Source organism: Lemur catta, chromosome 1, assembly GCF_020740605.2.
Source record: "Lemur catta isolate mLemCat1 chromosome 1, mLemCat1.pri, whole genome shotgun sequence".
Classification (NCBI taxonomy): domain Eukaryota; kingdom Metazoa; phylum Chordata; class Mammalia; order Primates; family Lemuridae; genus Lemur; species Lemur catta.
Window position 1 is genome coordinate 198,567,140 of NC_059128.1, and position 25,621 is coordinate 198,592,760.

Consider the following 25,621-nt stretch of genomic DNA (forward strand, 5'->3'; position numbering starts at 1 on the left):
AAGAGATCATCTGATCTAGTTCCATCTCTGACATGACATCCAGTGACCCGGAGAAGATGAATGAAAAGAAGGATTTTATAGAGCATCTATCTGCCTTACCAGAGAAGCAGGATGAGAATATGTAAGTCCTGGCTTTACCAGCAGTGGCGTAGGAAATATATGCATATGCAGCACTAGGCTGAAACATCTTTCATCAATCATAAAAATACACAATTCCCTGCAATATGTTTTCAACAGATACTTAATTAACATCAGCTAACATTGATAACTTGACTACCACATCAATTTTAATGCAAATTCAAATCTTAAATTCTCCTATTAATATTTTTCTAATACCAAGATTCTTATTTTATCTTTTAGCATGGGTAATTTTTCCTCCTCCATGTGGAATAAAATTAAACAGGTTCATAAAATATTTATCAACTTACACATAAATCATAGCTATCTGTGCCTCCAAGTTTAAATTAGTTTTCTTCTTAGTCTGGGATGACTAAATATTTGCTACGGTACTTCTCTTGGTTTATCACTCTTTTTTAAATGTTCTATTATTTGATCTATGGTCTGGAATGTCTGTATTTCTTATATATGCACACCTCTACTTGCACATAGTGCAAAGCAACTGATGTAAGCACTTCATTTATGTAATTACATTCACTAAGGTCCATGTCTGCATTACATAAGTCCATATTGGTGACATGCAACAGTAGCAGACTCCTGGATCTTCATTTACACAATGCTTTCGACGCTGAGAGTGATGACTCTGAACAAAAAGCAATGCCAAAGTTCATCCATCCTCAAGATACTTGAACTGTAGTTGGTAAAGGGAGCAGATTGGGTAACACTAGGCTAGACTAGAATTTCAAGCTCTAACTCTATTGATAACTACCTGGATAAGCCTCAGAGCCCCACCGGGTTTGAGTGTTCTTTTTTGTAGTTTGAGATGGTTAAACTGGATGTGGTAAAATTTTGTGACTCTATTAAATAAATTCCTTATTCCATTAAAAGAGCCTCTAAAAGGCATTTGGTTAATTAGGAACTAAAATTAGACTGAACTATAACTAGCTTCTTAGCTGCTAAGGTTCAGCCACATTCCTGGTGCTTAAGCAGTATCAGGCCCAAGTTTACTGGGTATCATGTTGCCAGGGTCACTTCAGAAGGAATTAGAGGAATAGCCTTTCCTTGGCTATGGCATTTTCTGAGGATGTGAATTTATTATATTTACAAAAGAGTTTTTTGAAGAGAGTGATTTGAATCCAATTAACACAGCAAATATAATACTGAATTCTAAAAGGTCCATCCAGATTTGCTTTGGAAAAGTTGTCACTGAAAAACCTGAAGCCAATGTAATAGGCACTTAGTCCAATAAGAGTAATTTGACCCAGTGGCACTTTGTCAAAAAGAAAAGCCAGACTTACCTGTACATTAGCGTGGACAGATCCAGGCACCTGATATCTCAAGTCATGGGCTGTTGTTTGAGACTTTGGAAGCAGAAAGGGATAAGAAAGGGACCGATATTTTGATTTCATAATCTAAAATAAAGAAAAAGATAAAAAATTCAAACGAGGCTGGTCCGAAAGTAGTGCGTTATCTCACTTGATTGTTCACAGTCAGTTACAGATTGAACTCCTTGTCCTTGTACTTTCCCTGCTCCTCATTACTGCACTTGGCTAATCTTAAAAAAAAAAAATTCAAATGAGAAAAGAAATCCATTCTTCCCTATTTTGTGATTATAAGAGAAATTCGGGGCCGGGCACGGTGGCTCACGCCTGTAATCCTAGCACTCTCGGAGGCCGAGGCAGGAAGATCACTTGAGGTCAGGGGCTTGAGGTTGCAGTGAGCTATGATGATGCCACTGCATTCTAGCCGGGGTGATAGAATGAGACTCTGTCTCAAAAAAAGAAAAAGAAATTTTGTTCATTTGAAAAAGAATAAGAAAATTGTTAACAGTGGATGTTTCTAAGTGAAGGGCTATAGATTATTTATATTTGTTTTCTTTTTCCCATATTTCCTTCTTTTAGCTTTTAGCAAGTGTATATTATTCTACATTAGTAAAGAAGGATTAAAGATAATCTATGGTTATAGAGGCATAAAATTACAAATATGGGATTATTGTTTTATAAACTAATTTTTGCTATATTGTAGATATATTGCCACATCAATATAGCACTACATCATTGTTTTTAATAACTTCATAGTAAAATGGTATAAAAGAATCATTTATTTAATAAATTCCTATTAATGAACACTTTAGTTATTTCTAATTTCACTTGAATTATTAGAAACAATATAAAAATAAGTTACCTTATTGGATTACTTCTTTAGCTTGAATACCTGGAAATGTTTTTCTGGATCAAAGGTTGCATTCTTTTAAAAAAACTTACTGGTGTTGTACCAATTTATCTTCCCAGGAAGATCACAAAAATCCCCAAACCCAACCGTAAATATAGAAGTTTTCTTTATCTTTGCCAATACAGTAGGTTAAAAGTAACATCCCTTTTATTCATCTATCTCCCCTAAATTTTTGTTAAAAATATTTCCATTAGAGCTTCTGCTAAATCTTTATACTGTTTATGAGAATGACAAATAAAGTGAAACTCTAAATTGTTGATCAAACTAAACCATTTTCCAAATTATCAGGGGGAAAATGCCTCATAGTCATTTCAAATAAATAAAATGGAGCCTTAACAATACCCGGATGATATTTACTCAACTAGGAACGTTAGTTAAGTTAGGTTAAGTTCTGACTAGTAATGAGGACACAATCTGGAGAAAAGAAAAATGGCTCCATCTTCCTTTACTGTTTGCTTTGCTCAGAACCAACTCTCAAATCCTGGACCAATAAGAATCCAGAGCAATTCCAGGACTGGGAGGAACTTTAAGGCTTGAGCCCTCTCCTCTAAACCAGGCTCCCTGTAATAGCCCTCCGCTTGACTGCTGAGCCCAGGCCACTAAATGCTTAATCAACACTAAGAGTCCAAGATGTTAAAAGGATTAAAACGATAGGCCCTGATATCTATCCCTTTGTACTCTGAATTGTCTGTAATGTGAAAGTCCAGGAATGTGTCCGTTTTCGTTTAGAGGCCCAGCCACCCTGACGACGATGCCCACAACAGCAGATGGTGGCATAGCTGTGGGCACAGCAGCCCCTTCTTCCACCCCTCTGGACTTCTCTGGTAGACCTCGCTCTCTTCATGTGGACTGAATCAGGACGGCAACATCCAAGTACCTTTGTGAAGTTCCAGCGCTGGATGAAGTGGCGTGCCACGTCACGCGCTGCCTTCCCGTGGACCGCAGAGGCAATATCATGCCAAGGCATCCGGGGAGTAGAGTACCTGTCAATGAAATCTGCCCAGATGTACCAGGCAGGGATCAGCCGTTAACTTCTGTGCTGGGGACAGTGGCCCTCTGGCTCCAACTATGATACATAACAGGAAACATGTTAATCCCTAGCAGGTGTATATTTCTTAACTTGGGTAGAACAACACTTATATAGTCTCCCAGGCACCCGCCTCAAATACATTTCCCTGTCACTTAGTGTTAGATAATCAGTAGACAAAGCAAGGTGTGAGTTAGTACAAATTATCTAAGGCTATGTACTTGATATTATATATATAGATTTCTTATCCTGTTGAAACAGTGGCAGGCAGTGCAATCTCTATCTTCTCTTAGACATAGTAAGCACAGTAATAATCTGGAAATATGCCCTTTTAATGCTGGAGAATGGAGATGATAAGCAGAAAATAAGATGATCAAAGGAAGGCTACCATGGCTTGGAGAATTATAAATTATTACCCCCCAAATATGCCTATAGGAAACCTGGAGGTTTCAGACAGGTCAGCTCTATTTTGTGTTCTTTTCTTATTGTAACTTACAAGGAAAAGTCCTTAAGTTTATGACTAATAACTAAATCATGTCTCCAAAATTTTCAAAAATAAAAACAAAGTAAAACAAAAGGCATTTAGATCATATACATGCATACTTGTTGAGATGCTCAAAAGCAAAAGACAAAATACAACCAGTACCCCACCACCATCATACTCACCAGCAAAAGGCTTATCAAGTTGAACCCAGTCTTTGAAGACAAAATTGCAGTAGTCCTTTCCATGCCAGAATCTGGTCTCCCCATGTAGCTCTCCCACACCTGTCTGTAAGCTGCGGATGGAGCCCGTGTCTGTGAATGCAGCAAGACCCCCTCAGAGACTGTGGTTCAGGCGGGCCCCAGAGAGCAGGGCTCAACTCTCGTTTATTAAACATCTAAAAACTTCTTAACTTCTTATGACTCATAACTAGGGCAGCATCCGTCCGTTCTAATAGAGGTTAGGGCTAAAAAGGTTTTACAACTCTCATAAGTTTATTTTTAGTAGGTGGTTGGGGACATAACAAGGTTTCTCATTAGACAATGAAATTTAACCTTCTCAGGCAGTTGAGCAGCTTATTCTCACCACCTACCAGATCCCTGGGAGAACCAATCACAGGGTTAACTGTGAATAAAGGACTCATGAGACAGGACTATGAGAGAGCAGTAAAGCCAGGTGAGGGTGGAGAAACCTGAGATGCAGAGGCAAGAAAGATGTCATGCCACTTCTCTTTCCTAAGCCAGTATGATGCATACCCAATGCTATCATAATTTTTGTCTTTTACATCTCATAAGGCAAGAACCTCAAATTTACAGACAGGTTCCAGGTTCCAGCTCTGGAATTAACTAGCTAAGTGACACAGAGCTTTAACTTTCTGGGTCAGAAATTGCTTATGTGTAAAAGGAAGAATTTGGCCTAGATAACAGCTAAGATCTTTTGGGCTCAAACATTCTATATTCCCCTCATTGTAAATGGCATTCATAAAAATTATAACAACAGGCAGAAGCTTATGATATAGGTGCAAAAGCAGCAATCTACTGTAGCATTTCACAAAGAATTTGCCAAGACCATTTTACTTAAGGGTAAATACTTTGACTAAAATAATTTTTAAGTTTAGAGAATAAGCTGACTATAAAGACAATGAAGTGGGAAAACAGCACAACTACAAATCACAAAGGCAGCACTTGGCACAAAACAGGCGCTTAACAAGTAGACATTGGATGCAAAACATTTGTTGAAAGAATGAATGGTACTGCTTGCAGTAGCCAGTGAGAGGACTGCGTTGATCCCCCCTCCCACAACACTGTCCCAGAACTGTCTTTGTAAAATGCAAACTCATTACTTAAGAGCCTTCTAGGATCACCTACTGCCTATAGGAGGTTCAAGTCCTAGGGGCTTAGTATGCATAGAAGGCACTTCCCAAACTGGCACCAATCCATCTTTCTGGGTTTTGTTTTTCCAAACAAACCCAACCCCAGCCCCATGCATTGTACATTTTCACTGTTTTATGACAGGCCTGCTCTGTCATGCCTCCATGCAGTTGGCATGTCACTCCTTCTGCCTGGAATGCTCTTGCTCCCTCTTGGCCTAATCTCCTCATTATCCTCCAAGAGCCACATTAGCTACCACCTGCCCTAGAGAGACCTCCCAGATCCCTGTAGGGACAGGCAGTCACTAGCACTGCTGTCGTCCCATTAGCAACTGCACACCCCAACGCCTCTGACTCTGGGATGCAGCTGTGTAAGGATGCCCCCCACCCCCATTAGTCTATAACATCCCCAGGAGAGGGGACTGTATCCCCCCACTGCCTGGTGTAGCTCCTGGCATCAAATCAATCGATAAACATTTGCAGAACAAATGTTTTTATGCAATGATCACACATGATGCTAATATTCTACCTCAGACTGAACAACTAACCTTTCAAAGGTTATTGAAATTTTCTCTAAAAGAAAAATGGCTTAACGTGCCAAAGATTAGCAAAATTAAATAATGTTAAAAACAGACATCTGTTGACTTCTCCCAGTGATTATTTTCCTGCTGTGTAAGACTGAAAGACCAAAGTACAGGTGGGTCTGTTTGTTCACCTGTAGGCTCTCTATAGTAAGCATGGCAGTTTGTTAAAAGAAAAAAAATAAAAGAAAGTGAGAAAAAGAACAAAAAAATGAGATAAATAATGGGTCAAATTCCAAATTAAGAAAAAATATATATATAAAATTTGTTTTCATCAATTGAGAAACTCTAAGCTAAGGCTTTACATAAACACACCTACACTTGTTTAAAAATTAACTTTCACCCAATGACTGGTTATGACAAGGAAAAGAGAATAAAGCAAATTCTTGGTGTCAGAAAATTATCTTGGTACTAATTAAATTCAACCAGCTCATCATTCAAATTATTTTTTGTTTTTAGCCATGCCCTAACAACTCTTCCAAATAAATCAGGGTCCTCTTCAGAACAAATTAACTGTTAAGGCAACAGAGCCAAATACTAGCTCCTGCGATGGGTGCTCAGCATTGCATGAGCACCTGTGAGTAGGTCCAGAGGACTTTTGGCCTCTGCAATTCGGATCCGAGAGGCTCTCGTTAGGCTGTATCTGGCTCCCATATGATTTCATAATTGCATCTGCCTTGTCTTTTCGCACAGGTTTGTTATGCCAATTTTCTGCATCCTCCTCTTTCAGGGGCCCAGATTTTGGCTGCTAAAGTTTATGACAAGGGTGTCCTCCCACTCCTTGCCCAGTGTCTTGTGGCCTTGCCATGTCCTCCTTCTTTTCTCCTCTCTTGGCTTCCAAGGTTCCGATCTTCTAACCATTTCTCCAGACTACCCTTCTTGTTCCTCCTTCCTAGCCCCTCCACACTAACAAGGTTTCCTCTTTCTCCTGCCTTTATACAATCAGAAAGGTGGCCTGTTAATAGACTATTTCACACTCTAACACAATCCCTAAATGTATACCTCTAGGCCTGGCTTATTTGGGGCCCCAGATCTGCAGTCACATCCAGTGCCTCCCTTGACATTGTTTACCTAGCTGTCCCACCAGGATTTTAAAATCACATCTAATCCGAAAATCATTATCATCCCCACAAAATCAAGTCCCTCCTTGAGATTTCTGCTTTCCACTTACAGTCACCCAAGCTCAAACCTCTGCACCACCTTTGGCCCCTCCCTTCTGCACTGACTTCTCCACCCACCTCCCCAGCACCACTACCCAAATCATACTGAAGTTCTGCTTATTCTTCTTTTAGAGAAAGTTTCTCCCATTCCCTTCATTCTTGGGCCCACTGGCACAAGCCGGTCAGACTCCCTGGGTCTCTAGTGCAACCTTTGTAAAACCTCACCCTTAAACCCCAACTCCCAGGGGATTCTCCAACATTTAGTAGATGAGGTGCAATGTCTCAGCCTGACTTTCAAGGCCCTCCATAAATTGGTATGGATATACCCTACAAGCTTGATCTACACAATTAACTAACCCTTAACAAACACAATTCCAAAACTCCAAAAGCTCTGAAAATCCAAACCTTTTTTCATAGCTCATGTGTTAGCAAAACTTGACCTGAACTGACAAGAGATTATTGATTATCTTTATTGATCTCACTTGGTGTTGCACAAATATAAATGGTTTGCTTACATTCCAGGTGTTTCCTGGACCCTGCTGGGAGCATAGCATAATATGGGGTTTGGGTCTCGTACTACCTTTCTAAAATCCAGAAGTGCATCTGATTCCAACGACTTTGTATAAGAGATCGTAGACCTCTGTGTACTCACCACATTCCACACTCAGGTCTGAGGTGCTGAAATAAATACTTTTGGCATTTCCTCTATCTGTGCCTTAAGATATAACATCCACCCGAAATATCTGTTTTTCTCCCTTCTTAGTCTCTACCTGCTGAATTTCTACTTATGTTCAAGTCCAGTTCTAATACAGGTCCTCAATGAGTTGTATTAAAAAAAACTTTTTGGTTTTCAAAACTTTTTGGATATTGGAATTGTGCATAAGGTTTTATGAACCTGTATTCTATCTGTGGGGAGGCTTCGCTGATGACTCTTGGCAGCAGCAGTGTCTTCCCTTGATGGATTACTAGGGTACTAGCTTTGCAAAATATTTAAAACTTATGTTCACTTGTTAGATAATAAGATTTCTGACAACACAAAATGAGTCCCATACACTGCATCCCTGAGAACAGGGATTAGAAATGGCTTAACTTACTAATTGCTTATCCCTTATGATTACATATTCAAATTTAAAAAACCTGCCTCAACTAAATTGCAAAAATAATTTTTCCCTAACTTATCTATTTAAATTGCTTAAAAGGAAAAGATCAGCATACAGTTGCTGAATATAAGAGGAGTAAAATTCAACCCTTTTAAAATAGATAGTACCAAAAGCAATGTCAGTCCAAAATTCTCCCTCTTCCTACGTAATTCTGAAAAGAAAAAAAATGTTTTGATGATGGCTGAATGATTTTGAATTAAAATATATATTAAAAAAATCTACCATGGTTACTAACCACATGTTCAGTGCAGTTTTTCTCCTTAGAAACCTACAGTGATCTAGTATGCACACTCTGCACTGATTTCTGTGTAACTCCAAGAAGGTTTATTAGGAGCCCAGTTCCACATGGTCTTTTGCAGTCAAGTGAAGCAGACATTGCAGAGAGGCTAACCCTGTTCACATTCACAGGAAAAGGAAGTCATTAGCTCAAAGTAATATTCAGTCTTAGATTTCTAATGAAGAGTTACTCCGTGCTTGATTTGGGCTTCAAGTTTTACAAGGCAACATGAGTTTAAGTCATGACATGAATTAAATGTAGAGCCTTGCTCTTTAAACTGCTTTCATTATTTTTAGTAGAACCTTACACTTTTTTCCAAAACAAATTCCCAAGGAACTACAAGTATACAAAGCAGATACAAACAGGATTGTTCTGGTTGGAGCAGGTACCGGCAGCAGTGGGCGAATCCTGCAGTCCACCTGCTTTGATGTCCTCAGAGCCTTCTAGAAACTCTGGGGGCCAAGGAGTAGACTCTGGAAAGCACTGCTCTAGAAGGTCCCTGCCATCATTTGGCTTTTCAAGTAAATTAACTTTTATATTAAAAAATTAAATTTGTATTTATGTTTGATTATAAAAGCAATACGAAAACAGTACCAACAAAATGGAAAAAAAATAAATCACCTCAAGTTCCATCTTCCTAACGCAGCATCATTTAGCGTCCTTTGCCAGCCTCTCTCAGGTGCATGTTTTGACAGTGGTAATCACCCTCAAACTCCTGATCTGTCCTTGTTCTTCCTGCAGCCTTCCCATTTTAGCTCATGGAAATTCCACCTTTCCTGTGGGGCCAAAGACTTGGAGTCTTCTCCTTCTTTCACATCCCATATCTGGGGCATCGGCAAATGCAGTCAGTGTGACCCTCAAAATATGTTCAGTACCTGCAGGGTCACTATTTGCCACCCTGGTCTGCTCTGAAGAATGATCCTGTTGACATGTAAGTCAGACCCGGTCTTCCCTTTGCTCAAGACCATCTGATGACTTCTATGTCACTCACAGCCAACATTCTTACAATGTCCACAAGACCTCACATAGTCCCCCAGGCCCACCTCCCTGAGTTTGCTCTGTCACTCTCCTCCAGCCCACCCCGCTGCAGCCGCATTTGTGGAACACACAGCCCTCCTGCCTCATGGCCCTTTACACTTGTTAGTCCTTCTGTCTGCAACGCCCTCCCCCAGACAGTTTCTTATTCTCTTTTCCTTTAATCTCTGTTGAAAACTCACTCCATTAGAGAAGCATCCTCTGACCATCCTTTATAAAATAGTAACTCTTCCCCTCTGCCTTCCTCCCTGATCCTGATCTGTTGTTCTCCATGATATTTATCACCACAGGGTATATTGCGTTTGACCTTCTGTTTGTGTATGCAGTTCCCATCCCTACCCCACAACTAGTTACCTGCATTTCATCCATTTTGTTTGCTACATCTCTAGCACCTAGAATAGTGATTGGCATATTACAGGAGCTCAATAAATACTTAAATAAATGAATCTTTTACATTTATTTTTGTATCCCTAGTTACAGATTTTAATGGTTGCCCAATTCTATCAGAGGGATTCACCATTCATTGTGTTCCTCACCATTCCCCTACTCATTGACATTTAGGCTGTTCTCTGTCTCTCTCTCTAACAAGGCTGCACTAGACATGTATACAGTTTATTAGTGAGGGGATTGTGAATAGATGTCAAGGATACTTTCCATCAACCATACACGTCCGTGACCTCTGATCACTGTGTATCACCCTTCTGAGCCTGATGTTGGCCTGAGTTACTTAGTGTATTCAGCACCTGACTCACATCTTTTCCACTTGTGCCCAATCCTATTGTCAGCAACACTAACACTCAGCCATAATTCAAACCCCTCAGCTTTATGGGTTGGCAACCTCATTCCTCCATTTCATTCTTAATTTCAATTCTAAAGCAGCAAAGCCACACACTGGAATGACAAGGCACCATCTGGACCTGTTTATAACCCTTTACCTTTAATGTCTGCAACTGCGTGCACCTTCACCTGGCTGCCTGGACTTCCCAGAGGTTTCCTAGTTCCCAGGACGGTGAAGCTCCATTGAGCACAGGAATCACCGGGAGTTGTCCCTGAATCCACATATGTAGCAAGTACTAGCTGTGTTCTCAATAAATAAAACGTCTCCTCATACATGTTTTCCAGTTTAAATGTATATCAGTGTTGTTATATTTACAAAATACAGATTTATGTAACAATTACATTAGAGATTTAGTTTATTATATGTATTAATTAATGAACTTTTGAAAACACAGGGTCCCTAGACTAAAGAATTCTGGGAACCACTCCTCAAGGTCCAGCTTTATTTATCAGGTTTATTAGCACCTATTAGCCACAAATGACTCACATCCATGCACATCAGTTGGGCTCTAACTCCCTCATCTCCTAAACAGTACATGAGAAACTTGGCCTTGGCTTCTAGCCAAAAGGTCACGCTACAGTAATCTGTATTTCTCCTAAATCACAAATCTGAGTTATGAACACTGGGAGACTGAAGAGTGGGAACGTCATTGGGCAAGTCACTTATTATCTCTAACCCTGAGTTTCCTCATGTGTAAAAAGGAGATAATATTACTATCAGGCACTGCAAGTGCTCGGGCAACGATAGGCAGAGTCTGCACCTGGTAAACGTTAGCTTATAATTTTACTATAGTTGTTTATTATGATGATTACATATTCCTGTATCTGATCAGTTGCCAAATCCTTCTTAATTCCCACCACCACAATTTGGGCTCTAATTAATTCACTCCTCAAGTACCTGGTTTTTCTTACAAAAGGCTATCAGATTATAATTTCTGAAAATTCACAGAGCATGCATGACACCACCATTCAAAGGCCTTCTAGATTTTTAACCAAATAAAGGTCCAACTCCCCAGCGTGACTACTGTATAATATATCTTCCTAGTCTTACATCAAAAACTGTGTCTTAGCTGGATGATGTATTTTCTAATATGAAAAAGCAGTTGGTGCCTTCCCAATCCAGCACCTTTACTCGACTCATCTCCTTCACCTGCAATGTTTTCCTATCCTCACCTACTCCAATCAAATTACTTCCAGACCTAATGTCCTTCCTCAAAGAGTCTTTCTGGATTGTCTCAGAGGAAGTCCTCCCACCTTCCGCAGAACCTGCACAGCACTACTGAATTGCGTGTGCCATGCACTGTTCAGTTACCAGGTATGTTTTATCTTCACTGCTGGAGTGTGGGTTCTTAGGAAGTAGGGATCTTGTGTACTACCCAATACTTTGCACAGAGCAGGCTCTCAATAACGTACGTGGCATGAAAACTGTGCAAACACAAAGCCAGTCCAGAAACACACTCACTATGCCCATGCAGCACACAATGCAACAAGAGCTCAAGCCTAAGGAGGTTCTGCCACTTCACACAGCACTTACCAACGGTGGGTCTAGTGAGCCCCTGCTCAGACTCACTGGAAGGGCGAAAGAGTTTGAAGTGCGGTTTTAAACCATGGATTAAATTCTGATGACTTCTATAGTGATTAAAATAACCTGGAGAAATTGAGAAGTTCTTTTTTTTTTACCAAGAAATATGTACATATATATATCAAGTTTTCTAAACTGAAAAGCAAGCTTGATCATTTTTACAACCAGGCAGAGCTATAAAATCAGTCATAAGATTCTGTGCAACAGAAAGTTGTAGAGCTTTAAGACAGATTTTAAAAGACTGGTAAATTTATAAGATGTAGAAAATCTTATGTTTGATGATATAAGCTTGATGTATTTCTGGATAGGAAGAGAAATGAAATTTCTTCTAAGAAAAGTTTATAAAGTACATCTAATACCTTTCTTTTTCCTTTACAGCTTGGCATATTTTAGAAACCCTTAGTCATTCTGCTACCAACAGAAGCATGAATTGTGCTTGTTATGACTATTTTGTGTGAGTAAAACAATAAATCTGTTCTAAAATGAGGCAAACAAAGCCATAAATGGCATGATATTGAATAGGATGATACAGCGACCTTTCAACATTGCTCATTCTACTCCGTTATAGAAAAAGAGATTTTAAAACCAGGTATGTAGTGTCTGGCTATGGAGGAACAGAGTGTAGCTGAGGTAAATTCTGGCAAAGACCATGACTTACTGGAGGTGCTTTCAATGCTGCTGATGCTATCTGCGTCGTGCAGGTGGTGCTTGTAGAGCTGCCTGTAGAGGCTAAATTTGGAGAACCTCCTTGGCTTTCCCACTCCTTTCAGTCTGGAATCCATATCATCAACACTGTTCAGGATGGGCAGATTTTTACCAGGTTCATTTTTGTCTTTGTGGTGTAAGGATTCCATAGACTGTGTTGTTGCAGCCTGAGAAAATTATTTTTTTTTAAAAAGGACACTGCATAAGATATGCTGCAATGTGGTTCTGAAATTCAAGTAGAGCTGAGGTATAAAGTTTACAAATGATGGAGACTCTATAACAGACATGCAATAATGTCCGAGGTCAGCTATGGGAAAACGGTGAATTCTTGTGAGCTATTAAAGCACTACCAGAGGAATACCAGGAGTTGCACTGTGGTCCTTTCAGTAGGCCAAATTATTAAAATTTTATTCCAATTAACCTTTTTATCTCAAATACAATTACATGAGTTACAGTCACTATTGAGCTCCTGAACGTCTTCCTCTGATAAACATCAAGTGAACAATGTTTCTTTTGTTGATCATTTTCCTTATTACCTACTATTAATAAATTGCTATTTTCCCAGAAAAGTCACCAATATATCCAGCAGTAAAGAAGATGGACCATTAAAATTTTTAATAAGTGTATTTATATTTTGGCAGCAAGCAGACTGATATACACATATAGATATTTTGGCAAGCTCTTAATTTAAAAGGTACTTTGAAAAGTTGTTCACTTTTTGCTTAAATAGAATTCTCCCTAAAAGACCCCACACTGACCTATGCTGATTTTTCGTGTCTTTAAGTTGAAAGTCTCCAAAAACCCTGGAAACTACTTTTAAGAAGGCTTTTTACTGTTATGTAACCTGAATCTTGATTGCTACACGTTTTTGTTATGAACGTTTTTCCAAATAGAAACTCTTTAACTTAGATGGAAAACAAAGGAGCTGAGTATGTGATAGCAAACACCCTGTTGAATCCGTTTTCTCTTCTTAGAAGAAACAGATTAAGCCATGCTGAGCTGCAGCTAGCTAGGTGGTGAGGCTGGTATTAGACACCAGGTCTGTCTCACCTTTGACTCCATGTTCTTTACCCCTCCAGGAAGATGCCACCGCTTATTCAATTAATCTATCAGTCATGCTATTAACACATACTTATACAAATTATGTTCATTCTATGCAGTCCCATAGAGGTGAAGTTTACTTACTGGGAGGGAACCCAGAGATGGTCCCGAAGTGACTCGCTTCACGCTGCCCACGTCTGTGAGTCTGTGCTCATTGTCGTCCCACCTTCCATATGCCAGGTCAATCCCTCCCACAAAAGCCACTGATTGGTCGATAATAACGAGCTTCTCATGATGAGCCCACAGATAGACGCTGGACGACACATGATCCGGGTGCCTCATCACCTTGAGGAGGAAAAAAACCCACTGTAATATGCTTTGAAAAGGCCTTTCCTCTCATAATAAAATAGGTCTGCTTTCTTCCTGAATGCATTTTTCTACAACTCAAATACCAAAATGTGCAATGTCTACACCAAAGAAAATACCCCAAACTTCTAATTTCATTCTCAGTATTTAGCACAGGGAGACCCCTGTTTACTTTTTAAGACCCCTTCCCAGACACTGTATTTGGGGGGGTAGCTGCCACTTAGCCTGAAGTGTAGCGACACAGTAGATAGAAGTCAGCTCAATCTGATAGCTGGTTCCCTCTTCCTCCTATAAGGATTATGTTATATTTGGTATTTTTTTTTTAAGAAAAACTTTAAAAATATTTAACCAAAATTTACCTGTAAGAAATTTTTAATAAATTATATTGATATTTTGGCAGCCATTGGGTTGAAATACTAAGCATACAAATATAGGCATATAAATATTTTGGCAGCTCTCTATATAAAAGGTACTTTGAGAAGCTAGTAATCTCCTGCATTTAAACAGAAATTCTCTAAATGACCCTAGTCTGACCTATTCTGTCACATGCCCTTAAGTAGAAAGATTACAAAAACTTTGGCAACCGCTTTTTTTTAAAAAAATAACACTTTTTTTAAATTGTGGTAGAATACACATAACATAACTTACCACCTTAACTATTTTTAAGAATACACTTAATGAGTTAGAGAGTCTTTCTTCCTTTTCAGTTTTTAAAGTCTGAGAAGCATTGGTGTTAGTTCTCCTTTAAATGGTCAGTAGAATTAACTGGTGAAGTCATCAGGTTTTGGACTTTTCTTTTATGGGAGATTTTTGATTACTTATCAATCTCCTTACTTGTAAGTGTATTTAGATTTTATATCTCTTCATGGTTTAGTCTTGGTAGGTTTCATGTTTCTAGGTATTTGAATATTTCATCTAGGTTATCCGATTTGTTGGTGCACAATTGTTTATAGTAATCTCTTAGGATCCTTTTTATTTCTGTAGAATTGGTAGCAATTGTCCCCACTTTCATTCCTGATTTTAGTAAACTGAGTCTTTTGTTTCCTTAGTCCATCCATCTAGCTAAAGGCTTGTCAATTGTTGATCTTTTTGAAGAACCAACTTTTGGTTTTATTGATTTTCTATTTCTCCATTTTGTTTACTTCTGCTCTAACCTTGATTTCCTTCCTTGTGCTAGTTTTGGGTTTAGTCTGTTCTTCTTTTTCTAGTTCCTTAAGTTGTAAAGTTATTTATACCTATAAATGTCCCCCTTCGCACTGCTTTTGCTGTATGCTAAGTTTTGGTACATTATTTCATTTTCGTTTGTCTCTAAGTATTTTCTATTTCCTTTGTGATTTCTCTTAGATCCGTTGTTTAACAGTGTGTTATTTAATTTCCACAAATTTGTGAGTTTTCTAGTTTTTTTTCTGTTATTGATTTTTACCTTCATCCTGTTGCGGTCAAACAGATGTTGTATATGATATCTACCTTTTAAAATCTATTAGAACTTATTTTATGGCCTAACAGATGGTCTTTCCTGGAAAATGTCCCATGTGCACTTGAGAAGAATGTGTATTCTGTTATCACTGGGTAGGGCGTCCTGCGTACATCCATTGGATCTAGTTTGTTTACTCTGTCGTTCAAATTCTCTATTTCCTTACTTACCTTCTGTCTGGTTGTTCTAGCCAGTATTGAGAGTGGGGTGTTGGAGTCTCCAACTGCTGTTGTAGAACTAGCTTTTTATCCCTTCAATTCTGTCACTTTTGCTTCATATATTTTGGTGGTCTCTTACTAGGTACAAAAATGTTTGTAATTTTATATCTTCTTGCTGTATATAACCTTTTATTAATATATAATGTCCTTCTTTGTCTCTTGTAATTTTTTTTGACTTAAAATTTACTTTGTCTGATATTAGTTTAGCCACCCCTACTCTTTTGGTTACTATTTGTATGGAATACCCTTTCCGTCTTTCATTTTCAACCTATTTGTGACTCTGCATCTAGGGTGAGTCTCTTGTAGATACCACATAGTGGGATCATGTTTTTATAAATCCATTCTACCAGTCTCCCTCTTTTGCTTAGAGAGTTCATTCCATTTACATTTAAAGTAATTATTGATAGGAAAGAACTTACTTCTATCATTTTGCTATTTGTTTTCTATAAGCCTTATAGCTTTTTTGGTCCCTAATTTCCTGTACTACTGTCTCTTTTGATTTTTTTGTAGTGAAATATTTAAATTCCTTTCTCATTTCCTTTTGTGTATACTCTATAGCTATTTTCTTTGTGGATACCATGCGGATTACATTTAACATCCTAAAGTTGTAACACTCCAATTCAAACTTACGCCAGCTTAACTTCAATAACATACAAAAACTCCGCTCCTTTAACAGCTCCATCCTCACCCCTTTTGGTTGTGGATGTCACAAAATTACATCCTTAGTAGGTGCTTGATAGAAATTTGGTGAATGAATAATGTTTAGAAATTATACAATTCAATAACTCATTCTCTGGAGGAAAAACACTTTCATTTTTTTAATCAAGTGAAATACATAATTGTTATATATTTTAAGTTTGCTGGAGATTTATTAGTTCATTAAGTCTTCTATCTCAATGATTGGGTGATATCTATTGATAAGTTTTAGGTCTCTGATAAAATAGCAAAGCTTTTTAAAATTGCGTATCATGTTTATTTACTTCATTAATATTTTACACTAGGTTCTATTGAACTCTAAAAAAATAATAATAATAAAGCACTTTAAATCCTAGAAGAGATCTCTTGCTGCTATCAGTGATGAGGGGATGTCACAGGGAGATCACATCTAAGAGGTTCCAGGATAATCCTAATGAAGAGTGTGAGAACTCGATAGGGCTCTTGAATATTAAAACAACTGCAAAAAGTATGTTCTTGGCTAAACTGTCACTTTCAATTATCAGGGTCAGAGAAACAAAAATGTGACTCCCATCAATGTAGGGAGTATAAGAAAGTATATTGTGTTTTATTTTTGAGGACTCAATGCTATTTACTCAAACATACATTAGGGAATTCTATAGCTTACCACTGTCAGAGCAAAACATATCTGAAAAAGTCCTGCAGAATAATAAAGAAAAAACACTGGTCACAAGGATTAACCCGAGTACCTTTATGTTGGGGTGCAGACGCATTAAGGTCCTCTTGCTGTATTCGCTATTGATTCCTAGAGCAAGTTCCACCTCCTTGTAGAGCATGATGAAGATCCTCACCCCTTGTTGCTGTCATGAGGAAAACACATGGAGAAATGAGTATCTCTGGAAGGAAGCTATGATTTTCATTTTCTTTTTCCTTTCTCTGCATTGTACTTTCTAACTTGCCTTTATAAACAAGTATAATAAAGTATTTGATTAAAAAGGCCATATAAGGAGGGGACACATAAGTGGGTGCTGAAACACAAATATCAAAAATAAAAATTTACCTCTCTTTCATTCTTACAACTTGTCATACCAAGAAAGAGAGTCAATATTTGGCTAACTGTAGATCCAGAATGTTGAAATTGTAATCTCAGTCACTAAAAGTGTCTGATAGTCTTACAACTTTGAACATTCCCTGACACTTGTCATTGAGGAAAGTTTTGACCAGATTCATGTTACAGGATTAGAGGTTTTTTTTGTGTGTTTACTCATATTATATCTCAATTAGTTGAAATAACAGTGATGAGAAACTTTGATGCAGTAAATTATGCTAAATATCCTTTAAATGTTTCAGGGGGAATTGTTCATGGAATTTTTCTTTATTGAAAAAAAAATTATTTAAGTGGAAAAAAAACATTTCTTAATTTTCAAAGATGAATGTGCTGGTTCATCCTCTTAACCCAAAATGAGATCATTAATGCCTGTTTCACTAGTGAAAGGACTAGTCAAAAGTAAGCTTGTCTAATATTCAAAAATCCCTGAGTTTTAGCAGTATAAAATGGACACACAAATTAACATTGATCCAGCCTCAGACAATGGACCTAAAAGAAAATAGACAAGGCCATTGTGACCCATTTAATGGGGTCCAATTAAATCAAAAGTACCTGGCAGACTCTCACATGCTATACAAAAAACATTATTAGTATTAATCATCAAAATGACAATGTCCAGTAGCTGGTAGTATAGAAAAGCACTAATATTTTCCATACTAGCTCTGGTTGGTGACAGGCTCTTAGCCTTCACTAAACTGTCCCACACAGAATGCTCCTCCCCTGCTCCCTGCTCACTCATATGGATCCCCCCAGCATACCAACACACAGTTCAGAGCATATTTCCTCTAGGAAACTGTCTTATTTACCCCCACTCTGTGGATTGCTTTTTTAATTTTTAGTGTGAATCCTCAGTATTTCTGTGCAGATTGAACCATTTTAATTTGCATTCATTTTACCCAGCAGCTCTGAAAGCATTCTGAAATATACAGCATATATATTGGATTATGTATCTAAAGTATACCTAGACATTTAATATTCTAGGGATTAAAGGCAAGAATTTTTTCATAATAGTTTCTAGATATAACAGATGCATGTATATCCAATAAACTAAAATGACAAAGAGTATTTTAGTTACAGTTTAAACTAATAATCCATGGTAATTACTCATTGTTCATAATGGAAATCTGAATCAAAATTTAAGAACTCTTACGGGGTTAAACTGAAAAATTTTGTAATTTCTATACAATGTGAAATAACATAGGGGTTAATATTTTTAGGTTTTAGAATCTAGATCACAGGATATAAGATATTGGAGCAAACCAAACACACTTGTAGTTTCCCGATACTGTTCTGCTAATACTAACAAGCATGTTTTGGCTTTTAAAATCCTTACAATAAAACATCACTTCAAAACACTAACACTGTCTTTCTTGGGGTTAGTAATATCTGAAAAATGTATACATTTTTGGAGGGACACACAAGATTTACATTCTGGTGTGCATTCAGGGGATTTGAGCAGGTGGAGAAAACTCATTCTTGTCTGAATAATATGGGATCAAAAAGAATTTATATGTCATTCTACTTCTCTGGTTAACAGCTGGCCTTTGAACTGTATTACTTTTTATGATTATGCCACTACTATTGCAATCAAGTATGTAAGTACAGCTTTGAGTAAAGAAATAAGAAAGTGTAAGCGAGGAGTGAAAAGATTAATTTTAATGGTCTGGCCAGTGAGTACTCTAAAATGAACCACTGATGGAGAGCTCTAAAGGAAAACTATTATAGAAGATTCTTTTATTTTTTGCCTCTATGGTTCAGATCTATTTTGTTATCTGAATATTTTAGGATTCAGCACTGTATAATAGTTACAAAAAAACAGCCTCCCATTAAAAGATAGGATACAAAATGTAAATCCTAAAATTTCAACCTAAATTATAGAACATTACACCTGACATCTTTTATCATGATTCATTTGTTTTAAATGGATGAAATTCTGCTTCTTAGGCTTAAGACATTGTTACTCACAAAGGCTAGTAGTTGCAAATTAGGAACTTGGCCTGAATCCTACAGTTTTTCATTCACTTGCATAACTAATGGATTTTTGAAATAATAGCGATGTTAACACTAATGGATTATATTATTACTCTCCACTTATTAATACCGGACATATTCCTCTATGCTATGTCTTTTCTCATTGAAATAAATTAACTTTATAGGAAATAGGGTAGAGACTTTTAAGTCTTTTTAGTTTAAATACAAATGATTAATAAGGAAGTAATTAAATATAAAAAGTTCATTTTTATGTGGTTTACAGGTATTTACTTATACCACAATAAATAATTAATGACAAGATTTCTGTGATAATGAAACAATAAATTTCTCTTCTTTCGGTCAAGGTATTATAACCCTATTGTAAACTCTAACTATAAAGAGCAAAGGAAAATCATTCCTTAGGAATGAGGGCATTTGCCAGGTTGCAATAGCCCAGTTTTATATAAAATGTGGGAAATATTTCTGCAAAATGAAAGCCAAATTAAAAAAAAGAAGGACCAATGTTAATTCTGTAATTTTAAAAATATACTTTTGAAACATTCCATGTTTTACTAATGCCTTCTAGTGTCTCTGGGAAAATTACTTTTTTCTTAGAGAAAGGGAAGTAAAATATCAGTAGGAGAAGTAGGAAAACAGATAGCCTGGAGTTGACTGTGCAATGCCATGATTCTTATCTCTGTTCAACTCAACTGACCCAAAGGTTCCAGACAGTAAGCTTCATGAAACATGAGTTTCAAAAGATGAAGTTCTGTCCTCTTTTCTAATTAGTTTCCCATCAAGTAGAGCAGACCTAACACTATCAATGGTAGGAATTTTTGGTTGCCTTAGACATACAAAATACATCAGAAGATAATGGAAAATAAATTTTTTTTGCAGTGGAAATCAAGGAGACTTTGTTTCTTAGCCAGGTTTTTCTCTGATTGTTTCAAGTAGCGTGGTCAAAATATTTTCTAAATGCAGCCAAGTCTGTCCACTGCCTGAGGATAGCTCACCCCTCACCTTCCGCCCCCGAGTGTAATCACTAATTTTATCACTTGCCAAGGGCTTCCCCAGAGGGTGTAATAAATTAGGAAAATTAAAAGTAAAAGATAAAAAGAAATAGTATCCTTACCATTTAAAATCAGGCACTAAAATAAGAGCACTAAAGCTCTTGTGCACAGGGTGTGGTAGCTCATTCCTACAATCCTCGCACTATGGGAGGCCGAGGATCGCTTGGGGCTGGGAGTTTGAGACCACCCTGAGCAAGAGTGAGACTCTGTCTCTACAAATAATAGAAAAGTTAGCCCATTGTGCCTGGCACACGCCTGTACTAGCTACTTAGGAGACTGAGGCAGGAGAATCACTCAAGCCCAGGAGTTTAAGGTTGCAGTGAGCTATGATGATGCCATTGCACTCTAGCCGGGGAGACAGAGCAACACCCTGTCAAGAAAAAAAAAAAAAAAGCTCATCTGCCTTTTTTTTAATACTAATTTTGTTTAAAGCACATTCCTGAAAGGTTGAAGATACTTTCTCCTCTTCCCTGAAAGCCATTCTAGCCCACCATTTTGATAAGATTCTGTTTGATTTTATGTGTAGAGATGTGATTATTTTTCTTGTTTCTCAAACCTGGATATCTTTCCCTCTTACTGGTCATCAACTGCAACTCTAGCGTATGGCTTGTGGTCCAGGATGGAAAGAAATCAACATTAAGGCAAATCCCCCTGAGGACCTAAACCTTTTTCTGTTAGTCTCCAGATTACTGCATTTGAAGATTCTTTCAGTGTAAATCTCATAAGAAATATCACATATTTCCAGGGTTGAAATATACACAATTAGGGTGCAAGGATACGGTTATCATAACTATGATGCAACTAACCTCACCTCCTAGTGTAATAAGCGCAGAACTGTGGAAAACCCTGGGATGCTGACTTCTTTGAATTGCAAACAATCTGCCTCTCAAAACTGGCTTATTATTTTAAATAGTGACATCACATATCAGAAGGTCAAAGAAACAGGAAAATATCAACATAGTTATTACCAGAGTAACAAAATATTGTATTTTTTCTTAAGAAACAGCCATTATGTATGCCTCTATGTTGGCAATGAGGCAGAGATGCTTCCTAAACTCCTCTCAAAAAATCTGCACAATCAGAAGGGAAAAGAAACCATTCATTTTAATCAATCTATGTTTCAATCTCATACTTTGCGAAGCTAGTGCATGGCTTTCAGAAACTAAATTATTTATGTGATGCAGTGTTTATGTGCATATGAAATGTCAATTTGGAATGGTCTGAGTGTTAAGAAATTTATGACCAAAGTAATAATATGGTGTAGTGAGATTAAGGAATAGCAATTCCGCTAAATGTACCACCAATAAATTAATCTTTAATAGTATTACTATTTCTTCAGGAAATTTTAAAAATCATTACCCACAACTTAAAAATGACAAGCTTCAGGAAGTGGATGAAATGGAAACGAAGCACTGTCACCAGGCAGTAATGTCTACTTGGCCACGGTGTTCATCAGGGACCTCACCAGGGATCATGGACCATAAAGGCAAAGAGAAGCCACACTAGTGATAGAAAAGGCACACCAGATAGATACGCCAGCAGGAGACAAACACAGCTAACAAGAGGTGGGATATCCTGCAGGATCTTCCTATACCTACTGAGCCCTGCTTATGCGTTTACTAGCATTCTCAAGTTTACTTATATGACCTGTAGACAACTCACACTCAAGTGATCCAAAATTTAGCTTTGCAAATCTGAGTTCTTCCACCCGTTCTCACTATCAGATTCAACTTCCCAATGCACCATTTTGATCAGGTCATCCCTCCTTCACCAGACCCCCCCTGCCACGGTATTTCCCCACTGTCTGCCCTAAAGATCAAACCACTGGCTTGACTCATAAAGCCCCCACATCCTAGCTGCAACCAGCTGCTCCAACTTGATCCCCAGTCCTGCCTATGCTCACACGCAGGTGTGATCAACCTTGTCATCTTCCTGTTTCCTCATAACATTTACCACACCTAGAAATTTCTTCCTTCCCTTTTAAAAATGTTTGCCCATCCTAAATGTCCTACGCCCCTCATGTTGTGAGGGGCTCCCCGACCAGACCTTCCCAGTGCTCTCCTGCCTTTGAGTTGTGGCACTGCCACTGTACCCAGTTGATACTTGTGTCGACTTTTAAGCTCCTTCCACTTAAGAATCATGGCTTTTATTTACATACATCCTCATATGATTAGGCAAATGCCCTGCACATAGTAGACATTCAATAAGCACATTTTGACTGAAACCTAAAACAGTGAAGTATTGACTAAGTACTGTAAGGAGAGAGTTTACTAGTATGAGTGAAGATTGCTAGGCAAGGCTGGAAAAACTTACTAAAATGGAATCTTGAGGGAAAATGGAAAAGGTACCATTTCACAGAGAGAAACATGGAGAAAGTTATAGCCCATTCAATAGGTAGAAAGAAGTTTGGCAAGGTTAGGACTGAGCCCAGGACATGAGTCTTTCAGCAGGCTCTCCGTGGGCTGAGCTGGAATCCTATTCACTGCGGCATCCTTAGGGATTAATGTAGTACTTGGCCCATAAGAGATAGTATTAATCACCATGTACTGAATTATCTAATGAATATATAAATAATGTTTTCAAAATCAGAATTTCCAATTTTATAACTGGAATTCTATTGATACAACATATTATACTATCTGTCAAAGTGATGCTGTTCAAAATGATAAAGGTTATCAACTTCTTTTGCCCTCAATATTAGCAGGGGGGTCTGAGTATGTCTATGGCCACCCCTAGAAATCCTAAAGTAAAGGCATGGGACAAAAACATTGAAAAAGAATGGGAAAGTGAGTGGGGAAAAGTGTAGTAGAATATAGAGGATAGGAAAGAAGAAATGAGTGAAGATGTGAGAAATAGAAAAATGCTACTATTCCCAATTATTCAGGATCTACAAGTTCTGCTAGCATGTTTAATGATAGAATTAAAAAAAGGTTAAGATAGTTTCAAATAATACTAATAGTAAAAAGTTTAGCACTGCCTAATTTGGACCTGCTAAATAATAAATCTAGATCTATTTCTAATTTAACCTAATTTAATTTGTTTGAGGGTCCATTACATTAGGAAAAATCACTAGAAATATGAATGTAGTCACTGGTGAGCCTATATTGCTCAGTTATTTACTTTTTATAATTAAAAAAGCACACTCAATGCTCACCCAGAATGTACAGGGTCAACTGCACAGGAAACAGTTCCACATTATTACCATGAACTTTCTGAAAACTGGAACCCAAACACCACCAATTGTTACTATCCACCCCTCTTTGATATTCTTCTGTACCAGCTTGGCCCCATATGACTGAAACCATTCTCCAGATGACTTTGTCTTTTGCTTAAATGACAAAATAATGAATAAAATGAAATGCTACGTTTAATTTTATCCTTTATTATTCACTGATGAAATTTTATTACAACTTTTTTGCCTATAAAGTTAACTGCCCATAACTGATTAAGAAACAAAAATTAGAGATGCTAACATAATCCATGCTGTGAATTAAGCTAAAATATTTATCATTCAAAAGTAATAGAAAAAAATAGAACCAAATGAACTGGAAAACATTACTCATCCTACTTTTTGTCTAACTCTAAGATAAAAAGTTTCTTTTCAAAATGGCTTCAAGAAGAAAAGGTATTTCAGAGGCAATGAATATTTTAAAAATTATATTAGCATTTGTTGGGAAAGTACATACTGCTTTTCGTTTAAGAATGCAGTCCAACCTCCAACGATTTCCTTCAACCACTGGGCGTTTCAGGAAGATTTCTGGACTCAGCCTGAAATCACAAAACCAAGATTTCAAGTAACTAAAACAGCATATAAAGTTCTGATTGTGTCATAGGAAGCAAAGGCATTTTTTTCCCAAATGCTGTTCCCATCCTCTACTCTTCACTGTGGTGGGTCATTCAAAGTTTTGCTACAGATCCAAGTACAACTTCATATGGGAAACAGTGTATATCCATACAAAAAGTCAATCTCGGTTTCTCCTCTCTTTCTCTGTCTGTCTCTCTTTCCCCCACCCACACACGCACTCATATACACACATGCAGATTCTGCTGAGTGCCCACTCAATAGCCCTTCTCCATCTTCTCGTCCTTGCTGTCAGAGCCCACCTCCCACTACAGAGTCTGAATATTCTACATATTTGCTTTCTCCTGTGCAAATAGAGTGTGATGTGACACAATTCTGGACAATGATATACATGAGGAGGTACACATGAGATTAATGGGAAAGCTATTCCTCCTTGATGAAACACACACACACACACACACACACACACACACACTCCCAAGGAGAAAGCCCTGCCATACTTCCAGCTTTAGGATGGACGATATATGAGAGCATGATGCTTAGAGAGGTGCAGCAATATTGAAATTCTAAGGAGAAAACCATAGCCCAGAATCACTAGATCACTCCACCAACCTTAGGATTGCCTAACTTTGTATTTTTCATTAAATGAGACAAACAAATCCTCCGTGTTTAAGCCCTCTCAGTTGAGCATTCTGTTACTCCAAACTGAAAGCATTCTAACTGATACACATACATGCTGACTTCCTATACCAAGGAGCCATGTCCATGGGAACTTGGGGCTTTCTGAGCAGGGAAGAAGGAAGGTATGCTGACATATAAAATTTTTCCAGTGCAAGAATGAACTCCTGGGCTCTTCTACTTTTAGTAGTTCCATAAGGCAGCTAAGAGTACAGTGAAGTCACTTTTCCCCCTAGGATTGGCTTCTAAAGTCAGTGTCTGAGTTAAATCTATCTGTGACGTAATTTCCCTTTAATGAAGAAAAATGAACAGTAAAAAAAACCTTCCTCTGCTGATCTGCTATACCTGGGGGAGGAGAAGTAGACTGTGTAAGGATTAAAGCCTTATAGGATTCTAGACTGGAACACCACCTTGCCAGGAAGTCCTCTAGCATGTGAAAACAACAGGGTTTTAAGGAGCTAAAGAGATTAAAAGAAATCATTTTTATGCTCTATTTAATTCAGTTTAAAAAAATAAAAACGCAGAGATTAGGTTTCTAACGGAAACACATATTGGGTAACATAAATAAGGAAACAGACAAATGGAGGAGTGTGTACAGTGTAGATACTTGCTTATTTAATTTAGAGTAGGAAACAAACTCAAAGATAATCTATGT

At 37.7% G+C, this 25,621-nt stretch overlaps 1 protein-coding gene across 2 annotated transcripts in view; it reads right to left on the reverse strand.

The window, feature by feature from the left end:
- PLD1 (phospholipase D1) overlaps nucleotides 1–25,621 on the reverse strand; it is a 116,285-nt gene that overhangs the window by 60,244 nt on the left and 30,420 nt on the right. Inside the window, exons 11-18 of one of the 2 annotated variants that reach the window (XM_045539663.1) lie at nucleotides 24,173–24,254; nucleotides 17,087–17,197; nucleotides 13,749–13,949; nucleotides 12,517–12,730; nucleotides 11,811–11,924; nucleotides 4,043–4,171; nucleotides 3,227–3,345; nucleotides 1,416–1,529 (exon numbers count right to left, since the gene is read on the reverse strand). In XM_045539663.1, the coding sequence (XP_045395619.1) occupies nucleotides 1,416–1,529; nucleotides 3,227–3,345; nucleotides 4,043–4,171; nucleotides 11,811–11,924; nucleotides 12,517–12,730; nucleotides 13,749–13,949; nucleotides 17,087–17,197; nucleotides 24,173–24,254 (1,084 nt within the window). The remainder of the gene's footprint in view (nucleotides 1–1,415; nucleotides 1,530–3,226; nucleotides 3,346–4,042; nucleotides 4,172–11,810; nucleotides 11,925–12,516; nucleotides 12,731–13,748; nucleotides 13,950–17,086; nucleotides 17,198–24,172; nucleotides 24,255–25,621) is intronic. The other variant, XM_045539664.1, reaches the window with a different exon arrangement.